This window comes from Argiope bruennichi, chromosome X1, assembly GCF_947563725.1.
Source record: "Argiope bruennichi chromosome X1, qqArgBrue1.1, whole genome shotgun sequence".
Classification (NCBI taxonomy): domain Eukaryota; kingdom Metazoa; phylum Arthropoda; class Arachnida; order Araneae; family Araneidae; genus Argiope; species Argiope bruennichi.
This window is the reverse complement of record NC_079162.1, coordinates 131,490,106-131,509,348: the sequence shown is the minus strand read 5'-3', so window position 1 is coordinate 131,509,348 and position 19,243 is coordinate 131,490,106. Positions and strand designations below refer to the sequence as shown.

Genomic DNA, 19,243 nt, shown 5'->3' with positions numbered 1-19,243 from the left:
GTTCACAAGGTATTGTCCTCATGCTTAAAATGTGTAGAGGGGCGGGGGAAATGAGGAGGAATACAATATCTCAGAATTCAAATAATATACTTAGTAGCTTATCTGAATATCTTGAGCATATTATCTAAGTCCAGTCGAAAAGTTTTCATTATTTTTCAATGTTTCAGGAAAATGTTATGATATTGAAATACGACAAGAAAAGTCGACATTCATTGTGTTAAAATTTTATATATCTTACTTCAATCAGAAATTTTTAAAATTCTAATCGCAGAAACCCAATCATAATGCACTGGGGGAAAAAATGGAACTGATGGGTCATATTAATTCTGTAGAGGATTTAAAAAGAACCCTTCCATTCTAATGCGTAACAGAATACTAAATAAAAATCTAAATATTCCCAAAATTCAAATTAAACTAAAAAATTTGAAATAATTTCATTAAAAAGACAAGAAAAATGGTGATGAAATATGCAAAAATAGAATTATAATGTCTAAAATTTATGATAAATCTTGAACAATAAAAATAATACTTGGAAAACGAACTGAAAGCTTAAATAATTTATCAGAAGAATTACTTTAATTAAATTTTCAGTGGCAAACCAAAATACCGGCGTGAAATCTAAGAATTCAATAATTAAGAAAAGCGATTTCGATGAGACTTTAAAAAATCAAATTGAAAATTATACAGTACTACTCATTTTTATGGAAAGATCAGAGTATATATATCATTATGCGATATCAAATTTAGTATTACGAAAACTAGTATTAAACTGATGTGAAAATCAAAAAACTATATTTGTTTGTTTATTGGAGTTTGCTGCTACCAGAACCATGTATGGCTATAAATAAAACATTCGACCCACTCAGCAAAAGAAACAACACGATACATTTTAGCACAGAATTCCTTGTCAATTTAGAAAAATATATGTGTTTGGCGCCATAATTATGGTTCAGGTCATTAGGTCTCATTTTCCAATAATGAAATTGTACGCTTGTTTGCGTTACAATAGACAGAGGTGGGGAGCATTGAATCCTATTTCATTCATTAACAATGATTTTCATTTTATAAAAGGCATGTCACATTTTGTGTTGAAGTAAAGAACCTTTAGTCAAATTTCACTTTTGTGATTTGGTGCCCTTTAAGACCAGTACAGAGATATCTTTTTGATAAAAAAAAAATCATGAAATATTAAAAGCTGCCACCGTACAGCTGATTTCAATATATTTTCATTATTCAGAAATAAAAATACTCCCTAAAGCCTAAAATAATATACTGACGTTTCAGAACATCTTCACAATGAAGATTTTAATAATGCCCTAAAGGTCATCTCGTTAGTTAAATTAAATGCCTAACTTCTCGCTGGGATTAAGTATCACTGAAATGAGATGCGCCGGTGCCTGATCGACGATATGAGTCAGGGATACTTCATCCTTGGATGCAATTTCATGTAAATGAGATCATGCCGCGTTAAGACACGGATGCTGTCGAATGTCATTTCTGTTTACGTTCGCAGACAAGGCGAGAAGAGAACCGAACGCCTCCAGCTCATTTATTTAGTTTGCGTAAGTGAGATGTATTAATAAACTCCCTCTTGGCCTTCCGCATGCTATAGATACCGTCGAGAAAGAGCAGATGTTTTAACTAATATTTATGCCTAATTTCATAGATCACCTTTTATTGTTTCCCTGTCTGCGGTTGAAGAGAACTTTAAATTTAGGACGAAAATTGAAAACATACATATATATAGAGAGAGAATATGAAATTTTGAAAACGGCTTTTTGCTATGAAATTAATACCATAGCAATGACCCAGCTTTAAAGCTGGGTTATTGCTTTTTCTAATAAATTAATAATATATTTTGAAGCTATTATAGATATATATTTTGAAGCTATTATTTTGAAATTAATTATGAATTGCGTCCAAATGGCGAAGAAAACATCTAGCTCAACCCCAATTTAGAAGGGGGTACTAGCTCAGATGTCGTCCTCGTCATCTGACCGCGGTTCAAAATGACGAGGTCCGTTCCCAAAATAGCCCTAGTGTTGCTTTAAAATGGGACTTTAATATAACAAAACTAAACCCCTATTTTTCCGACTACCGCACCACACCAATGGGATGTTATTTTGCCCGCGACATCAGATTTAGAGCTTACCAGGCACACATACAGGCAGATCTTCAATTAGAATTGGGTTTCGAACTTAACCCCCCCCCCCAATGCTGAGAACCGACCACTAAACCCATGGAATTCTTATAAACAATAACTTTCTTGTCATTTACTTTTCATAAATGTGGACATTATTGTAAAAAAATTGGATATGAATAACATATTTTTTTCAACAATGTAATAAACTAGCTCAGCTTTCTATCAGCTAGCGGTTTCGAGAAAGTTCTTCTTGAAACCGCTTCTTGAACTTGAACTTCTTGAAAAACTGAACAGTGTTATTAGAAATCCATATCGTGGAAATAAAAGTCTTCAAAGAACAGGGGATTGAAGAGGCCGCTTAGTTGATGAGAAGCGTGCATCTTCAAGCAGAACCGTACATAATACCAAAAATTCAATTTAAGAAAAATAGTCAGAATTATTTTACAAAATTATTAAGAAATAAATATAAAGATATTTAAGGCAATAATCCTCGAAATCGAACAATTAGAACAAAGGGGCAGTAAATATGAATACCTTTGTCGAATGTCAGCCTAATCCACTCAAAAACCGCTGAGAAATGTTCATTTTGTTGCAACTTCCTTTATAAACAAGTTATTAATGATTTATAAAGTGAATCTGAATTTTTTGAATCCACTTTGTATGCGTATTTTAAGAATAATTTGACGTATTATTCTTAAACAAATACGTCAAACTAATTTGACGTCTTCTTCTCCATTTCATATTTTAAAAATAATTTGAGCATTTAAATAACACATTGCCACAAAGGACGTAAATTTTCGACAGAATTTGTGCAAGAACTAAAAGTGCTTGCCAACGTGTTAATAACTAATAATTTACAAATACTAATTTATAATAATTTCTTTTGTACTAAAGTAATTTTTAAGTAATTAACTGATATATACGATTAGTAATAACATGATAGAAAAATAATCAGAATTCCCTTATAGCAAATTCATTCAGCAAATAAAGTAGAAAGTGAAAAAGATAAAAAAAAATTATAAATTAAAACCCATGGATGTAAAATAATTGGTTTATCTAATCTGCATTTAATTTAAAAATAGGGAATTATAGAAGTTCTTCTACGAAAAAGTATTTTTATGTATATAACTCAGAATTGAATGCTTACTAAAAATATAAGCATTTGACAAAAAAAAAAAAAAAAAAAAAACATCCAACCATTTAAGAACGTTTTCAGTAATAGTAAAATTGAAATAGCAATCAGAAATGAATATTTGTTTCTGGATGAAATCTCAACATAAATTCATAATTTTAGTTATCAAAGAACAATTCAATGAGGAAATATCGAGATGAACCTGAGCTTCTTAGGAGTTGTTAGATTATTATTAAATTTCATATTCTTCATTGATAACAAAAGACTAAAATTCAGTTTGCTACCTGAATTGCCATAGTGTCTAACATTATGCCATAAATGATATTCCAGAGACTGCAAATTATACGAAAAAACACATTCTACAAACACACTGAACGAAAATTCTGCGAGTCCGCACAACATTCCAGCTGCATTATTTGCTAGGATAATTGGATGCCGCACAAATTCCCGGGAGAATCCATATTGATTGATGATGTAGATTTTTAGCAGAAGTGGAATATTTGATTAGAGCATCGTATTTTATATAAATTCATAATCAAATCAAAGCCGCAGAAAGAATGAAGCTGAAATTGCAAATATTAGGATAGGTGGATTTAATCAGTGATGAAAAACCAGATCATAAATAATTCCTCTTCATCATGGACTGAGTGTTACAAACCGGAAAAACGGAATATTTTGAACATATTTCAATTCAAAACAATAATGATAGAGGCATAAATTCTAAATGCTAAATGGATTCAAAATTTTCTAGACTGAAAAAGAAATTCCCTTCTTCGCAAATGCAGAAAAATAAATCTGTCAAAGCCTTTGTTGTCCAAAATCTAGTCTAAACTGCTGAATAAAACATACATGTGAAAATGTGACATTATTCAGTTTTCTATAAAAGAAACAAGAATCGGAGCAGAAAGCGAAAAATATAATGAAATATTGTCAAGTTTCAAGAAAAGAAAATATATTTAAAAAAATTGTGATAATTTTTATGCATTTTAATGGTTACAGACAGCAGTCTAATACAATATGTTAAAACTAATAAATAGATAAATACTATTAAATTTACTTTTTCTGGATGTCACCTTTATTTTGATGTGAAAATTCTGAAAATTATTCAAAGAACAGTTTTTTTTTTTTTAATTATGAGTTTAAGGATTTTATCATGATCAGTAATAAAAAAATTATCTAATGCAAGCAGCTTTGAAAAATTAAAAAGACACAAAATTCAGATTATAAATAGTTTTACAAACGCGTCAAAGTGCTCTGATTTTTCATACGCCCTTAATTCAACGGAAAATTTATCTTCAGCTTCGAAAATTTCGAAAAAAAAAAAAAATCAATACGCTTAAATCACTTAGTTTTCCCCTTCAACATTATGCTTTTTTTTAAATACCAAAACCTATTAAAAGATCTTTCGAGACATTTTCTTAGTATATTTTTTTATAAATTTAAAATGTCACTGGAATTGTGGCGAATGGTAATCAGCTTTAATTTAAAACTTAAGAAATTAGTTCCACAGAATGAAAAATTAACTGACAGGTACAAAATGAAATTAAACAAAAGTAAAATTCACCGATGGAAAAATTATCATAGAACACGTGCAGCCTCTCCGAAAGCTAGCTAAACAGCAGCAGTGCATAACACTGGTTAACAAATATTTTATTATCTATTTTACTGGAGCGCTTTTTTTTTAAATTATGCATAATTTATCAAATAAATTAGTCCTTTCAGATTTTTTAAAAATTTTAAATTAGCTCCATTGTCTCGGAATCTTATGACATATATTTAACTGTTATTTCAGTCATTAAAATACAATATATTATCTATCATTACATCGCATAAATTACAATAAATATTCCTAAATGTAACTCCTATTCACTTCTTGCCGAAAAATGACGCATTTTAGTTTCTGAAAAAAGTCATTAAATGGAAGAAAATAATGAAAAAAAATTCATTAACTTGCTTCTCAACTTATACCAGTAATTAATTATATGACAAGATTAGGATCAAGTATATTATTTTATGCGAAAAAAATTGGAACAAATATGCTTACTCGAAGGAAAGAAACTCTCTTTATCCCTATGACAGAAAACAAATGGAACATTTTCGTTTAGAATTCGTTTCTCAAATTTTTATAACAAACCTTTAATTTATTGGTCAAAAGTAGGATGAGTTGAGGTGCGAAGGGGATGAAACGAAATGGAAATCGAAATCCTTTTGTTTACCTTCCCCCCTGCCAAGGAAAAGAACTCGTCCAGTGACCTTGCTCGGGCAACGCCACCCCCGGGCTTTCCATTCATACCCACCTCACATCCGAGATAAAATAAAAAGAAACACTTTCTTGACTTTCAGTTTGTAAACTTTTGAGACGAGAAAAAGGGGAAGGGAGGATAATTCGAGTGTTTGATTACTGTCTCTTTTTATTCTTAGAGTTTGTGAAGGGAAATTCGAAAGGTCACAGACTTTCACGAGTTCGCAATTTTCGCATAATAATAATAATAATAAAAGGAAACAAAAGGGCCAACGATTCCGAACAAAAACAATAGAACTTCCTGTGACAGTTTTCCAGCTGCGTTGGATTATTAAATGCTTCTTACTTGAAGAACTTTTTTTTTTTTTTTTAAATTTTCAGCATGAGGAATTACTTGCATTTATCCTCATTGCAGGACGGCGCAGTAGCGAGCTCAAAATAAATGTTTCGTTTGGCCCCGGAAACGCCAGTGGGATGGATGCCGCGATTTTAGATATTAAAAACTTATCCAGGACCCGATTCTTTGGTTATTAAGACACATCTCTTTTCATTCGAATGAAGGAATTTTTTTTTTCGTACTTTATTAAAATAAATTAAATTTTGAAAAATTAAATACTTCTGACCCTTGGAATAGTTAATTGAATAATATAGTTTAAAGAAAAACGAATATGTAAAAGAACTGAATATGTAAAGTGTAGAACAGAAAGGGGAAAAAAAGCATTCTCAGCATGCCATGCTGATTTAAAAAGCATGATCGAAAACGAAATTAAAAATCATCCGCATACGAGCAAATTACAAAAATGGAACGGCTTGAGCTGAATGGGCAGATTTTTCCAGGGTACGGGCTACTTATAATTTTTTCAAGGTGTTGCGGTCCACCCAGTGGCGTATGTCTACAAAATTTATTATTAATTAATAATAAATATTTATTATGTGCTTACTTACATAACTACAAACATAATAGTAGTAGCAAGTTAAAAACATAATAATAATAGTCACAAATATAATAATATCAAATGATGCATTTAATATTAAACAATTCAAAATACATTAAAAAATAAATCATTTTCATCTAAAATTAGTTCTTGTAGTTATAGTTAGTAGAAGACTAAGTCTGCAATCTGTCCGCCAATCTTGAATATCTCGATATATAATTACTAACTGCTCATTTAGCTCTGGATTCTAAGTGGACGCCTATCAGACGGGAACGATAGGTTGTCTTAATCATATATTTGTCGTTGAAAATGAAGCTCACATGGTAATGTAATCAGAAAATGGTAAGTAGAGCCAAAGAACGATGGTAAATGATATGCAACTATTTTAAAATTAGGATACTTTACTTCGTCCATTAGATCCCAAAAGTTCTGAACTAGGTGCTTTTAAAATTGTCATTTTGAAGAAGAAAAATTTCATTTTCCTCCAGAGATAAAGAGAATATAATGTTCCATAAATATGCTTTTTAGGTCTTAGTAAAGGCGGCCACCCCAAAATGTCCTGACGGTCCACCAGTCGATCGTGATCGACTTAATGCCCACTCCTCAACTTGAGAATGGATAAATGAATAGTTGATGTTACGTGTGCGGCACAATCCGTCACAAATGTAACCGGACACTTCTTATTTTTCATAATCTATAAAAGCTGAATTCAAGGGAAATACATCATTCAACTTGAAATTGCGTACTCTGCATTTACAGAAGGGGTCGTCTCCATATATAAATTTGCATAATTCTCAGTTTTTTTGTTTGTTTTTTTCAATGCAACAGCCAAATTTATTTTGAATAATAAGTAACCTCCAAATATAAAATTTTAGACAAACGTTCAAAATAACTAAAAATATATAAGAATTATACAGGCGCTCTTTCAATATATGTTAACATAGAAAATAGTCATTCTACTTATACATCCTTTCATACAAGTTTCCATTTCAGTCATTAATATAGTAACTTTGCTCTAAGAAAAACTAATGAATCCCCCCCTAAAGTTCATTGTTACGAACTAAGAAACATCAGCTAATAAGAATTCGAAATTCGTACTTTATATGCATATTTAGTTATAAATAAATAAGTAAATAATACTTAAACAGTACTCTCAAAGTATATCATTAAGCATAATCAAACATTCTGATTACGGTTACTAATAAGTTAGCTAATTATAAGTTACTAATAAGTTTAGCAATTAATACTTATAAAATCAGTTTAAACATACAAATTTTTTTTAAGCAGATGAAAAAAGAGAAACGGATGCTTATTTCCTGAAACATTCCTTTATAACTGAAACATAAATAAAGCAATGCAGTTGATTTGATGTTCAAAATATAGATGTAACAGTTTCCACCAAACCAAATTTAGAGTCATTTTTTTAGAATTTCTTTTATATTTAATTTTTTTTTGTCAGAAAGAATATTAAATAAGAACAATTAATTTATTAAAACTTTGGCTATTGTTACATTTAAAAAAAAAAAAAAGGTATTTTGTCAAAGTTTGCCTTAGTATTCTTTCAATAATGTTTCATTTATTCATACATTTAACATTGTATAAATTCGTACTTAAAATAGAATTTTGATTCTGCACTTTTTCAATAATCAAAAATCGGATCTCACAAATCATTTCAACAACTGCAAACGACTCTCATTAGACCCCAACAAAACCTCGGTTAAAATGTAAGCCAGGTATATAAATATATATATATATATAAAGTGACGTGGGAAAACCTGCATTGTTTTCAATGACATTGCAGGAAATTTTTACTCCCCTCAGGAAATCCTTTTGTAAAGTGGAGATGCTTCCCAAGAAAAGGGAAAATAATGCTGTTTTGAAAACTTTTGGTTTTGGCTACATTTTAAAAGCTATTCGTCAGAGATGGTTAGAATTGGAACAAATATGTTTTAAAATTTGCTCATTCATTTGGAACTAAAATTTTTGTGAATTTCTATTCGAAAAAAGAAATAATAACTTTTAGATTTAAAAATTATATATATATATATATATATATATATATATATATATATATATATATATATAAATAATTATTTTTCAAGCAGAGGCGTGGCAGAAGACACTTTGAATCTTTAACTTCGTTTTATTCCCATCTCGGGAGGCATGCTTTATGTACAAGCAGAAGCGACGAGCACAACAACACAGAACGATACAAGAGTTAAATGAGGGAAAGCTAAAAGAGAGGAAAAATATTTTTCCCAATGCTTATATACTATGAGATTCTGATAGGGATTTCTCTACACGTGTCGACCCAGGTAAGGGAATTATAGGGATCTTTTACAAGAATGTGCTTGACTGGACAGTTTTTTTATCCCTTCTCTCGGAGTGTAGGAACGGCCGAATTAAGCATTTTTACAAAGTTTCAGTTGAATTAATTAAATAGAAAAAGTGGAATGGGATCAGGGAATAAGAGAACATTTTTGAATGAAGTTAATATGGGCTGAATTAAGATAAAAATTTAGAAAATTAATTAGGATTAAATTAAACTTTAAAATATCATTACATATATATATCACATACCTTTATATTTTAAATAGTATGTAACTTTTGTCTTTGCTATTAAGCATTTTAATGTAGAAAAATAATATTTGTCAAAGATTCCTCATAGTTTGAAATATACTGAAAAACAAGATCTCTCATTTAATATTAAAAGTTAAAAATTTCAGTAGCTTATAGCTCATCGACCGTTTATTCAAAATTACGAAATGACATATGTATTTGAGCAGTTCCTACCTGGAAAATTGTTGTTTGAAAAAAGAGAGTTTGAGTAAATCTAAATATCAAGACGCCCTTTAGCATGCAAAAATATTTCATGCATTTATATAGGACATGTTTCTAGAGCAGCAGGCATTTACAGTTTTACAGAATGATAATTTGTTTCGGAATAGCGAGCAGTGTCTGGACACTTTTGTCGGACTGCACAAGGGCCAAATTTGTCCATGCTAAACCAAAAAATTCAAAGGAAAAAATCGGGAAAGGCCAGGAACTTTTGTAACTTTCATTAATTAGTATTAGTAAAGTAGTTTGATTCAAAATGACATGGTAGAGAGCCCTTAATAAATTTTAATTGATTTACAGTCCTGAAAACGCAAGATGGACAAATAAACATCGATGGCATCTATTGTGATTTTTAATCTCTCTCTATATATATATAACACTAATGTACGTGGCACATAAATCACTTCTTACTTATTGCGGAATGGCAACAGTCAATTGTAAACAAACCATCGTACGAATTTCAGACTGCTTCAATTCAATGAACGTTTTTAACAGCTGTATTGAATTCGACGCTTCGCGTAGCTAATTATGGAGCTGCAAAACATTATGAGAAATGGGTCGCCGTGTCAATAAAAAGTGCCTTTAGTCAAAGCAAAATAAATAAAAAGAATCAAGAAATAGGCTTTAAACAGAAAATTTAATCGAGCGCAAAAATAAATTAACTGTCACCTAATGGGCAATCATTAACACTTGCTTACAAAAATCTTTGTCCATATCTCCCACCAATTATCTTAAAAAAACAGTCTTTGTATTATCATAAGACTAAAAAAAAACATTTCCTTTTTAATGATATCAATTTCATTTCCATAAAATTTCCTCTTTAATTTTAATAATATTCAATTTGATACACTATATGAAGTAATGTTTTTAAATGCTATAAGGGAATTCAAACTCTTCCAACAAAACATTCAATCGTGTTTTTGCCCATCATTCATTTCGTTGTCGAATTTTCCTTTCCACTTTTATTTCCTAATATATACACATTTTAATTTGAAATAAGCTGATTAAACTGAATTCATGTTTTTCAGCTGTATGAAATAACAAGGTCATAAGTTTTTTAAATACATTTCATAAACCATTTAACAGTCTAAAACTCAATAATCTGGGCGGACAAGCTGTTCGTCAAAGGCGACTAATGTTAAAAAAATGAGCCAATTTCAATTTTGTTTTGAGTCTTATTTTTCAAAAACATTTGAATCGTTTCAACTTCTGTTTGTTAAATATCATGCTACAATAAACTTCAGGCGAGTTAGCGTTTAAATAATTCCATCGAACATGATTTATATTTCACAGAACCTTGAACGCTTGGTTAAAGAGAGGAAACTAATTAATTTTTATCTTTTTTAAAAGGGCGTAATGAAATCAACTATCTGAGGCAATAGTGCACTGTCAAAGTAATTTAATAGCGTGTAATAAAGAAAGCTGATAACCGTGCGTAGGAAATTTGGTCTCGAATTATTCATATATTATGCGAGTGTGCGTATCATACCACGGTATTTAAATTGAAATAATAGAGTATGAGTTTCCTTTCTAACATAAAGGCTCTTGTTTCCTAAGAAGCGATTCTCGCTCATAACAGAATTTCTCTTTCAAAAATAATACTGAATATTTTTCTTAAATTATTATAGAAGGTACAGCAAAATAAATTTTCCTTAAATGAACTCAAAGACATTTGAAAGAAACGAAGGAAACATGTGAGATTTAAAATTACATTTTCACAAATTATAAAATACTTTCTCAAAAATTTCTTTTCATCAAAATGAATTTCACAAAAACACTTTCAAAAACACAAACAAACAAAACAAAATAAAACGTACACGTACAAAACACGTACAAAATAAAACTTTCAAAAGGAAAAAAAGTCAGCTATCGTATATGAATAGCAATAATTTTTTTGTATACTTTGAAAACAAGAACAAAATGCTTCTCGAACAAATGCACATCAACATAATATTTCACGTTATAACTGTAAATCGCTTTTCTCTGATACACACTACATTACTTAGCAAAATAAAGAACTCTCAATCAAATAATAATAATTTGCAATGGTATAAATAATTCGATGGGTTTGGGTTGAAAATTGTAAGGATTTTGAGCATCTAGCTACTAGTTAAACTGCATGCAATAAACTGTCAACTCATTTTTTAAACGATTATTTAAGCAGATTATTCAGTTGATGATTGTTCAGTCTCTTCATTAAATATACCAGTTAGGGTTTCTGCCAACTGTCTAATAACCTTTATTTGTTTAGTTTATCAAACAGTGATAAAAAGAGAGAGAGAAAGAGAGACGTTTAGACGCAATGATTTTAGATATGAACGGACAACTGACAGCTCGAAGTTGATTATACTTCTCAGTATAATCATTGAAAAATTGGAAAACTGATAAAAAAATTTCACTAAATTCAACGACGTTGCGAATAAACTGACAATGCAGAGGACACAACGATGACAAGATACATAAGTAAACTTGAAATAAAAATCTCTCCTGTAGGACATTTTCTACAACCGATGGTCATTGCTCGCTATAGTTAATCTCACCGAAATAGAAAGAAAGCACTTTCTTTTCTTACGGTAGTGTTCAATTAATACGAGAATTGATAACAATGTGATAGAATTTAAAACGAAATTTACATATAAAAATAAAGCACCTCAAGATAAAAGAATAATTGGTGTTCGTTTGTGAATTTCAAAATTCTTTTTTAGAAGTAAATTAATTATTTGTAAATGAATCTCATTAGTTACAATAAGCCATTGTAGATCACTGAAATAAAAACTTACATTTCTGAAATGACTAGTAACTAATATTTAACCGTTATTTTATTTTATTTTTTTAAATATCAGTAGTATATAACAACCAGTGTAGTAATAATACCATTAACATAAATTATCCAACTCCATTTTTTCAGTAAATAACAAGAATAAGAACTGTTGATTTGTAACAATAATTGTTAATCTGTTATGACAAAAATAAATACATCCAAAATCACTTATTCAGTTAGTCTGGAGTCATGCTTACTTTTAGAATAAAGTTATCTTCTTTTAAAATGAAATATTTAAATAAAAAATTTAAAAAAATAAGACTTAAGAAAAATTGTTTTCAAATTTCTGTTAAATCTATTTGGTAATATCTTCAAATAATTAAAATTTAAACCTTTACTTAAAAAAAAAAAGTTCCACTGTCTCTATAATGTCACAAAAAACATAAACGCCATGTCGGAAATAACGATGAGTTTGACAATATAATGATTTAACAAAAAATTTTATAAATTTTCAAAAATTCGGAGAAATTTTGTGAATTGAAATTTTCTAAAAAAAATATCTCCAACCTTCTATTTAAAAGCGAATTGAAGTTTTATGGCTAGATTCTCCATATAAAGATTTATTCATTATGAATTTTTGGAAATTTTTTATTAAATCCCACTTATTTATAGCAATATCAATTCAAATTGCTTTTTATATCAATTGTCTTTATCACCATTCTCTAGTCAATTTATTGTACAGCCCGTCAAAAAAGTATTTGAATGTTGTTCATTATTTCGAAACTAATTATCGGATATGATTTTTTTTTCCCGCAGAAGTCATAATTTATCAATACTGCGCCAAGCAAATGATACAATTCTACAGCAGATCGAAGGAGTAGAACTTTTAACATAATTGTTCCAAATCCATCTCCGTCAAGTAGTTTTTAAGTATCAATAACAAAAATCTTTCAGAACAGAATGATTTTTATTGGGTGGAAGGTATCTCAACTTTATTAACGGGCTCACTAGTAAGAAGAAAAATTTGCTAAAATGAAACAGAAAACGGAGTATGACTTCCAGTATAGTTTAAGAAGAAAACTTAAAATACAAAAGACAAATATTTAAACTTTTAATGAATTAATTGTTGTTATTTAATACTCTTTCTGAGAAATGCGATTAAGTATACAAAATGTAATTAAAAAATTCATAAAGATATTGTTTGGTGGTACCTTGAACATGCAAATGAACGAAATAATTCAGAAAATAAACACCTGTCTTTCACTTTTCAGTTACTTTAAAATGTTTAATTTAAGCTTGTTTTATTTAGTATTAATTATTGATTTATAAAAAAAAATGAGTTATTGTAAACAATATGCCTCGAAAATACTGTTACATTATTTGAAACAATATGTTCGAGAATATTATTCATTATTATTTCTATATAAACATGCAAATAAAAGGCATGCATTTCAATAATTGCTTTTGCTCATGAACCATCTCTCTAAACTGTAAATATTTTTTGAAGAAACCATTTAACACTCTTAGGAAAAATATGAAAATTTGAGCTTAGGAAAATATTAACACTAACATATTTGGTATATTTGCATACATTGTAACAAACTCTAAATCTCCTTTTCTTGTACGTCTCCTTTTATTATAACTCAATTTGATTAAAATTTTATATTCTTAGATTTATCATTAATCAGAATCAATGAAAGGACAAAAAATGGAGGGGGAGTTGTGACTGAAATATTTTATAATGATGCAAATATAATATGTGAACTGTCTATTATGCAGATTCAATTCATATATTTTCCTTGATTTTACTTCTATAGATCACAAGTTAATATAAAGTGTTTGGAAACTTTTTTGTAGGACTGACTGTATCAGAAATAAAAAGGGCATTCAGATAAAACTCCGTTAATAAGATTGATTTTTAGTTGATATTTTATAATTAGCATAGAATGTAATTATGCAATGATGCTGCATCGTTCCCCCCCCCTTTTTTTTTAATTTCAAAATTATGATTGATCTGACAAAGTCATTTTGACAGGAAATATATTTTTTGTAAGATAGAACTATAATGTGAAATTTCAAAAACATAACAATATTTTTAAGCTGAAGGAAAACGCCCATTTTTTTAAGGTTCTTGAAGAACATTTTCACACAAAGTCCGCTTTCTAAGTTACTGATTTAATTTAGAAATGATCTCGCAAAAATATATAACCTAATTGGGAATCATTCAAAGGAACTTTAAAAATAAAAAACAGAAAAAATTAAAATGACTCTTTATAAAATCAAAAAGAAATAATTAACTTTTCCAAGTTCAGATTCGCCCTACATATTCAAATTTATATAAAATGAGAAGGGAAAATTTTCACTTTAATCCTTAATAAATTTAATAATTACCATTAGTTTAATAATTAATATTAGAACATTATTCACATATTTTAAAAGACGTTATATCTGTAGTTATCTAACTACCTTCGATATAAGATACGAAATACTTTTTTCGAAGCTATTTAGAGGGTAATTATTCGTGCATTTTAAAATTTATCTGTAAAAATTTTACCAAAGACTTTTATTTAATAGAATGAATAACAATGCATCTGTAATAAAGAAAAGAGAAAACAATTCATATCTTCAAACAATGAATCTTTATAAAAAGAAAAAAAAAGGGGGGGGGGGTTCCTGGAAGGAAAAGAAATCGAAAAGTAAACAAAATTAAAACAGCTATTTAATGTTCATGCTTCTAAAATTCGGAAGGAAACCGAATTCCAGACAATTGCATAAAACGAACTCAACTCTTAGACTTCTTTATAAAATTAACTTATAAGTCAAATAAGTAATAATTGTTTAAGTTAAAATAAACCAAATATACAGGAGTTACTTGAAATGAATTTAAACTAAATGCTTTAAAAATATTCTCTTAAAAGAAAATCATTGCTTGATTTTCGTTATTCATTACGCACTATGAAGTCTGAATTATAAATAATTCAGATCAAATGCCGCGATAAAAATATGTTTTACGTAATAAAGTTATATGTGCAAGTGTGTGAAAAGCAGCTTTTTCTCTAACCTTCAACTGGGAACATTTTCTGGGAGAATATCCCCAGACAGCAGAATTCTCTTTATATTCTTTATTTTATCCTCTAAATTTCTCAAAAAGACCTTGAAAGTTTCTTTCTTCTTTTTTTTTTAATTTCCTTTATTAAGGAAATTAATTTACAAAATACTTTTCTATAAATATATAATGTTCAGTAATTGTTGTTATAAAATTTCCATCACAAAGTTGCAAAGATTCATTCTTCCGCAATGCTGTTAATAAATATTACTTATTTTATTTCGATATCTTTTCAAACTGAGAAAATTTTGTGTCCATTGAAAACCAACTGATACATTGAGATAAGAAAAATATATAAATCAACGAAGTTTTTATGGTAAATTAGTTACACATTTCTTCAGCAGAAAAAAATTATTAATGATATGTAACAACTAAATAAGCTACAATAGAGAGCCTTTATTTCAATAGCTTTCAGTCTCGAATTTAATCTTTAATAATCTTTGAAATATCTTTCACATAAGGAGTAGTCGAATCAGCATTGCAAATTGTTACTTTCTAAGATTTCTGCAAACGCTAATCCGTTATCTTGCAATGGCAACACGAAACCAATCATTGATAACACTAAAATTACATTCGCTTTGGAGCAAGTGTTTATCAAAATTCACACCGAGGAGTTAAGATTTAAATCAAAGGTATGTCTTCAACACAATTTGAATGACGAGTCTATACTAAATGATTCACTTTCGAGAAATTTCGACTGAGGAGTATTTCAATACGAGGCATATGATCATGAACAACTGAATCGAATTCTATGTGCATGGACAATGGGAGGAAAATGAACGCTACAGTGTGATTCCTAAACGTATTATTTCACCGTAATGAGAGAAAGACATATAATTTATTCATGTATGAACATGGCGATTTCAATTATTATTTTTTTTTCATTCTAATGGATGTGTATTTAATTAAACTTGTGAATGCCCTGAAACATGATTGCCAATGTTTTAGCATAAAAAGGTCACAATATCGATCTGAATCGTAGGGGTGGCTTTGCTAACTTGTCCAAGGTCAGTTTAAAATAGAATGAAATGTCACAAACTATTTTCAGCGCCGAAACCAAATTTAATTGCTTATTCCATTTCTTTCAAAAGAAACCCAATTGCCCCAATTCAAAAATTAATCTCTATTGACTCCTAAGCATCTGAGGGGTCATTTGGGGAGTTTGAATCGGAAATCGATTCAAGATAAGTTTCATCCTCCGCCTTAGGGAGGTAAGATTCTAATGAACTGAAGAAGCACTTCATTAAGAAGACTAAATACGTGCATTCATAAAGGGACATTTCCTATTTATTTTAAATTCAAGTCTTCTTTCAGCTAAAACGAGGAAATGCAAGCAATAAAAAATATCGAGACAAATTACCGAAAGAAAATACTATTTACATTCGGAGTCATTTCTTTCTTTTTTTTCCAGTGAATAAAAACACTTGAAACTTAGCACAAGAGCTCTTTTAAAAAGTTATGCACCAGAGAAGCTTCATTTCAGCAATAATTATCGGATTCAATTCTTAATTGAATTCTCTTCTTTATTGATGAAATTTATCTTCCCAAAAGTGAAACTTACATATGAAAAATCAAATAATCTGCTTATGTAACTAATAGAAAATCAACCCTTATAAAAAAAATAAAAATAAAAAAAAAACTTAATTGTTTATTTTAAGAAATCTGAAATGTTCGAAGTACTAGTGACAGTTATTTATTTATTTAATTTTTGAACTGATTTTGTTTTCATAGAATACAAAAAATCAGCGGTTAAAATAAAACAATATTTGTGGCTGGACATTTAAACGATTTTCATCTCTCCAATTTATATCAGGTTTACTTCGGTAGGAGTGTCAAGTGAATTTACCTCACGTGCCTCAAGAGATGTTTCTCGTCAACAATGGTTTTGAAGAATCAACGAGGAAGTGGTTTCCTGAATCGCATTCAATTTCACCTCCAGTTCTACTCAAAAACAGATCAAATCTACTTTAATGTGTCACTTTCATTCCCACCTCGCCCCTTAATATAACAGACACATAAGAAAACTGAGTTTTCTTGAGTCTTTTTCTGGTCATTTTAAAACATGGGACCTGCACACCAGGAGCAGGTTCGCCTTTTATTTCGCTTTGATATTGACCCAATATACAAACACAAAAATTAAGAAATAATATCTTTCAGAAAGTCTTTTTATAAAAACATTTGCATTTATAGATGTCATTTAAATATAAAATTTAAATTGTTTTTAAAGTGGAAGCCAAAATAATTTTAAAACCAATAAGAATATAAGCAACTAGAAACTTCTAAGCACTTGCTATTAATTTAACTAAACCACTAAGAAATTTATTTTATTCAAATCAAACGATTGAAAGTCGTGGGAAAGATCGGATTAGGATTTGTAAATATAAAAGAGATTTGGTGAATTCTAAACATCTTAATACGAAACAAATTCTTTGCCCTTTTATAAAAGAAATCAGAGAAATATTTGCCCTTCACCCATAAAATGATCATTTCCAGTACCTTTACGCCTTCATTAGCAATTGTTACTAAATTGGAAAATGAGCATTACATCACAATTCATTTTACATTTGATCATACAAACAGCTGAAAATATTTTTCCAAGAAATATTTTAGTAAGTTTCAAAAAGATTCTCGGTAAAAGTCTTTTTTTTAATAGCCGTTGATATTTAAATAGAATCTAAATGGTTAAATAAAATATTTGATAAATAGAATATAAATGGTTAAATAAAATATTTGATAAATAGAATCTAAATGGTTCAATAAAATATTTGATAAACCAATTAATTATCAAATTCTTACCTGTTGCCAGGTTAATGCTTGGTATTGTGTCGCCGAGGTGACAGCAACGGTCGTGTGTAAAATCGGTAGCAGCACACCCACGCATACTGCGACCCGAGTTTTCAGGGGCAATAAGCTATACGATACGAACAAGACAAAGAGAACTTCCCACACGCCATGCACCGCTGCATGTTCCTGACCCCACGATGAAGCCCCCCAAGTATTACTATCTGTCACGCTCAAGGGCAAGCCTACTAGGCAAAGGCCCGAGCACAAAATCAAAGCAGTATAGCAAATCGCCGGCAAGTGGGCATCTTTTGCATGACCTGTCAGCAGTAAGCCCAAGGCTGCTGCAAAAGATGTACAAACAAACAAATAATAGAGAGCTGCACCACTTAATAATCTCACGTAGGCCACGTGCAAGGCCACTAGGCTTGCGGTCAGCGAGGCTACAAGAGCCAAAACACTGGACGTCGATGTCTGCTGTAATTTTACAGTATAGCGCCGGTAGAGCTGCTCTAACTCGCCATTCTCGAAATTGTGGCGGTTCAGAAGTCGGGAAAAGACAACTTTCCGGTGGCTGTTCATCGCTTTTACCGAATGGTCCATCGCTTTCCCCGCGACTGGTAAGGAGAAATTCGCTTCGTCTCTTTCCGAACGTTTGGCGGGAGAGTTTCGCGCCAAGGCGATCTTTCGTCCTGCGGCATTCGCCTATCTTTCATAGACTCAAGTCGGAGTTAATAACCTAAAGATTGGCGGAGGTTCAATATCTTTGGCTAGAGAGAGTGACACCGGAAAGACACTCTTTCTACCGCTCCCGTTGATTTTTTTTTTTTTTGGTTATTTCTGTTTATGATAAATTTTCTCTAAAGCGGCTTTAGAAAAGCATTGGGTCGCCTTGTGCATGTTAAGAAAACACGGTGTCGTACAAAGCTTTTAATATAGCTCATACTTAAGTAATTGAGGAACGTTCAGTGTCTTTTTTTGTTTCTGATAAAGAAAAACATTAAATTTTTTTGAATATTTGAGTATTTTTAGTCAAACAATAGCTACCCCCTTTCTAATTATAGTTTAAAAAAACCTTCATTGAATTCCTATTGTTTTATGTATAGCATCGTTTTTTCACATGCATAATTATTAAAATCATCTTAATGATTACATAAATTTCTTTTTGCACACAAATTAATGTTAGACCAAATTCGTTTGAAATTTTTGCTTTGAGTTATAAATTATGAATATACATGAAATAATTTTCTTTGGAAAAAGAGAACAGATATATCATTTTTTATATTTATAGCATTTATCAAATTT

At 29.8% G+C, this 19,243-nt stretch overlaps 1 protein-coding gene across 1 annotated transcript in view; it reads right to left on the bottom strand.

The window, feature by feature from the left end:
• LOC129958256 (adenylate cyclase type 1-like) overlaps positions 1 to 18,545 on the bottom strand; it is a 176,282-nt gene extending 157,737 nt beyond the window's left edge. Inside the window, exon 1 of the mRNA XM_056070568.1 lies at positions 17,954 to 18,545. Within this exon, the coding sequence (XP_055926543.1) occupies positions 17,954 to 18,541 (588 nt within the window). The 5' untranslated portion in view covers positions 18,542 to 18,545. The remainder of the gene's footprint in view (positions 1 to 17,953) is intronic.
• Positions 18,546 to 19,243: the final 698 nt, after the last annotated feature.